The sequence below is a fragment of the Oryza brachyantha genome, chromosome 12, assembly GCF_000231095.2.
Source record: "Oryza brachyantha chromosome 12, ObraRS2, whole genome shotgun sequence".
Lineage (NCBI taxonomy): Eukaryota > Viridiplantae > Streptophyta > Magnoliopsida > Poales > Poaceae > Oryza > Oryza brachyantha.
In genome coordinates, this window is record NC_023174.2 from 7,598,825 (window position 1) to 7,603,687 (window position 4,863).

A 4,863-nucleotide genomic window follows, 5' to 3' on the forward strand; every position below is an offset into this window, starting at 1 on the left:
AACTGTTTACCTATTTATGCTTCACTGTATTTAATTACCTTTATTCTTTAAGCTCTGTTATTTATTTAAATTGCTGCTTTATCGCAACTAACCCGAGCCTGTCCTTGTTAATCCCTATGCATCATTTGTTTTCCCCTTGTCCGTGTTACTTGTTGAGTACGGTGGTTTGTACTCAGCCTTGCTTAACTTTCCCAACCCAGAGCTAGAAGCAGAGTCCGATGGAGGTGCCTCTCAGGAGTGAGCTGTTCCGCCGTCGAAGTGTTGCCTGTGGACTGGGGCCGTACCCGCTGGAGCTAGTCTACCCCTTTGTTTTTCTTTCCGCTGCATTTCCGCTAGAATAAGTGTAATTTTCAGTTGTTTCTAAGAACGATGGTTATGTAATCAACATTGTCTTTTTGTGTACCCTGGCTGGTCCTGGACAGGGATTTAATACACAATTAAGTTCAGAAATTCGTGTGAGGAATTTCTGGGCGTGACAAAAAAAATCTTGCGAAGAGAGCTGAACCCACACTAATAAAGGAGATATTTGTGCTGGTAAATTATTTGTCATCTATGTCGGTGTCTATTTATGTCTAGCATTGATATAATGTTATTAGTGCCAATTCTTAAACGTGGGGGTGCATACTTGGGCTTAATAGGTGGGGCCAAGGGTGACCGTATGTCAGTGCCGGGTTTTAGATAACTGTCATTGTTGTCTCGTCTGAGATGAGGTGTTGGTAGTGTACACGTGATCTTCTGCGGCTAAAATTATAAGAACTTGTAGCTATGCGTGAATATTGCTGTAAAAATTACATGAACATTTGGGAAATTCATGTATAGTTTTACATGGATACTTCCATAAGTGTTGATGCCTCAACAGTAGCCAGCTAAGTAGCTAACGGCGCGTGTATAGGATTGTCCACTGCCAAGAAACTTGGAATGAACTGTGTTTTTTGCTACGTCCTTGTCATGTACGTACGTCTTCTCAGCTACAACACAAATTGATTCCTAACCTAATCCTGTAGTTGGGACACTTGTGGTCTAGTTTATGAACCTATCCTTTGAAGATGGACATTTGTGGTCTAGTATTATCGTAACCCTATCTCCTGAATTGTTGGATACTGAGAAAAGACTACAGAGATGACACCTTTGCTGTCGTGGTTCAGCATTAACTAATCATTTATGAGGTAAGTCAAACTGGTACATTTTCAATTTTACATCCTAATGTCCTTAATTAATGTTGCAATCTGCTATACCTGAAGAAAATTATATTAACTCAAAATTTCATAATTGTTTCTATTCTTCCACTAAAAGATGAAAACACTATTTTAATCTGGTTGTAGTAATTTTCATATATTATTTAAAAAATATAATGATTGACATTAATAGAGTTTAAATGTTAATAAAAGAGATCTCACCTCCTATAAGGTAAAGAGGAATATTTGACCATTGGATCAATAATGGATGATGAATTATTTGCAAAAGTTTGGGTGTACCCTACAAAAATCCTATTTGTATATAAATAAATTTGGATTTGCATGTGCTATGGAAATGATCTATTTGTGGGACTTATTTGTAAATATTAAATCCATGCGGATAATTTTAGAGGGAAAATCGATGAGGTTATATATATATGAATATAGTTTAACTTGTTTCTTAATTTAATATTGTCGTGACATGGGAACAAATCTACGACGCCAAAGGTTCAGAAGGCGACAATTCAACGCCATGCGTCACATAAGTTTGGCTTAAATAGGGAGGATTGTGAACAGTACGGCGATCAAGAAACCCGGTGCCAATGTTTCAGTTCAGAAAAGGAGTGCTGTGTATATATAGAATCGTGGAAGAGGAGGCAATTTAAGATTGAGCTTGTACTCGCAATTCATATTGAATTTAATATGATCGGTCTTACATCTATATACATCATACATTTATGGGCGAGGGAGTCTTTCGTGGATCTATATACATCTATATGCATCAATATGCATCCACATTTCTGACCGAGAGTGTTACAACTATACGAATTTAATATGATCGGTGTTTGAGCAATTTTCGTGGATTAAACGAACTTCTCACTCCAGTTTGATAAGCTGGTCATTCTAGTAAACAGGGCGATGTCTTCTAAATTTATCGTTTACTATAATTTTCTATTAAAGTGTATATAAAAATAAATAAATGCTTATTTTTGTTAAATTATTCTTTATAACTCATTCCCTGATATATAATTAAATATTTAAAAAATTATTAGTGATTAAAGTTTTAAATGTTTGACTATAATCTTGTTCAAAACAGCAAGTATTATGGAAATGGAGGTAGTAACTCCCAACAAAGTTTATATGCATTACCAATTACAGAAATGGAGACCAGAAGCATCAACTTTACTTCGTATGAAGTACATTGCATAATATTACAGATATGCATCGATCGTTTTTGACGATTTGTACAATATATTACGATGTGTATGTGTATATGGGACTAGCCGGTGCTAGCATTCACATTTGCATATGCATGCTCCTCAACCTACGTTGATACATACATACGTACATACATACACAGTTGATACTGACACAAACAAGTTGAAAAACGGAATTAACAAACTGGGAGAAGGGAAACAAAAGGTGGCCCGATCGAACGTTCAAAGCTGCCAAAACCGAATAGATCGATCGAGACTTCACTGTAGTATATATATAGTGCTCATCACGAGTGAGCTGCTATGGCTGGTCACCTAGCTCAGGCCGGCGCCGCCAGATTAGTCGGAGCCCGGGGGCTTGTAGGCGATGAAGCTGATGCACTGCACCTGCCTGACGTTGTCGAAGCCGATGATGCGCACGAAGGCGTCAGGGTACGCCTTCTTGGCCTCCTCGAGCTCCTTGAGCACCTGGGTGGCGTCGCTGCACCCGAACATGGGCAGCTTCCACATGGTCCAGTACCTGCCGTCGTAGTACCCGGGGGACCTGTGGTTCTCGCGGTAGACGAAGCCGACCTTGCTGAACTCGAGGCACGGCACCCACTTGGACCGCAGCAGGTACTCGATCTGCTTCAGGAGGTCCTCCACGCTCAGCGGCGGCAGGTACGACAGGGTCTCGAACTTCTTGATGCCCTCGATCGGCCACACCTACGACGATGAACACGAATTAATGAAAGATTAATTGGTTCTTTGGAGTTTGGAAAGGACAGCATGCAAAGGTCTGAAAGAATATGCGATGTTGGCTTGGTTTATTACCTGCATGCACTTGATCCTTCCGCCATTGCTGACGTTGCCGAAGCTGGAGCTGCCGGAGCGGCGGCTGACGGGCATGCCGGCGGTGGACTTGAGCCCCTGGAAGGGAGCGACGGATGTGGCCGACGAGGCCATGACGGTGGGTGCCATAGCTACGTAGCTAGCTTATTAGTAGCTAGTAGTATGTGCTTAGTATTACGGACAGGAGAAGGCAGGCTCGAGTTGAGGCCCTGTACGCTGGGTCACAAGCAGCTTATATAACACCAACCATATCATATCCTCCATGATGTGCCTGCCTCCCATTCCATTGCTTGGCTGCCGAGAGGATTGGGAAGGAGTGGCTGCGGCCGACCTTATGCCGATGAGAACCGATGCCTGTGTGCCGCAATAGGCTTATGTGTGAATGACCTATGTATCACTTGACGGATTTTTTTCTCTGAAATCATATGAATATAAGTATACAAGATATGAAATTGTAAATGTAACTAGTACATAACTAATATATAGATCTCATGTAAATAAAAAAAGTGCTCACAGCTTACTGTTGGTAACATTGAAATTATTTGTTAGTTACATTGCAATTGCATTATAATTGCACTTATATATATTAATATAATAGTTTTTCTTGTCTAAAATCAAATGAATGTAACTAGATTAGAATAATAATGTGCCTACAATGGTATGAAATATAGATCATTTTATATTGTTCTACAAGATCTTGGTGACTCTGCCAAACTATTTGGTATTGTGCAACAGCACGCTTGAGATGGCAATCTGTGTCTTCTCAGTTGAAAACGAGGAAGCCAAGAAAAATATTCCCTGCCAGAGTAGAAATAAATATAAAGTGGTCATCTTTTGGCTTATATTAAGTATAAGTGAAACAACTTATTAACAACTAAAAATAATTTATGGAAAAAAAATTATGTGTGTTATTAGCGATCTAAAAGAAATTCCTGAAAAATGAACTCTGACAACAAAAACCTCAAAATTAACTTCAAAATTAATTTTTAAAATTCAAATATGTTTTCATAGTTTTTTTACTTCTCTCTATGTACTGATAGTTTCACATCCATTACTTTTATTGAAAATGCTAGAATACTGTGTACGATGGTGTTGTTGACTTGTTGCCGACGGGACCATTACTTGGGCTGGATTTTTTTTTCTTGTACCATATTTTCAGTTTATCTTTTTATTAAAACTGAGATATTTAAAGGTATCATTTATATTTATACTATTATCCTAGTACCGACGAGTATTATTATTGTCATCATAGTATTAGTCGTTACAGATATGAGTTAACAGTGAACATTGATATTAGTGGCCGTTAAGGAATGATGTTGAATTGGAGAGGGGCTGGACCCGGTCAAATTAAGCTGAATGACGAAGGAAAGCAATCGGATAGCACGGAGAGGTGGTAGTCGATGGAATCCAAATCGGACTAGAACTGAAGCTTAGGAACTGTATTAAAGATAAGAGTCCAAGAGGAGATCGGCTGCCAGAGTCCGTGTACTAGAATAATTAATAGCTAATAAGGCATGTCGAGTCCACATTGTAAGAAATATGGGCCCAAGGGTATCCCCTGCAAGGTTGGCGCATGGTAGCTGTGGGTCCAGGAACTCCCTGTCCTGAAAGGGAAGGAGGTCGGGCCTCAGGGAGCACGCGCC

At 39.6% G+C, this 4,863-nt stretch overlaps 1 protein-coding gene across 1 annotated transcript; it reads right to left on the bottom strand.

The window, feature by feature from the left end:
* Window positions 1-2,336: 2,336 nt before the first annotated feature.
* Window positions 2,337-3,440, bottom strand: LOC102721499 (ribulose bisphosphate carboxylase small chain, chloroplastic-like). Its single transcript, XM_006663892.3, has 2 exons — window positions 3,203-3,440; window positions 2,337-3,094 (listed from the first exon to the last, which is right to left on the bottom strand). Exons 1-2 carry the CDS (start codon window positions 3,347-3,349, stop codon window positions 2,729-2,731), a joined length of 513 nt encoding a protein of 170 aa, XP_006663955.2. The 5' UTR covers window positions 3,350-3,440; the 3' UTR covers window positions 2,337-2,728.
* Between the last annotated feature and the right edge of the window lie 1,423 nt (window positions 3,441-4,863).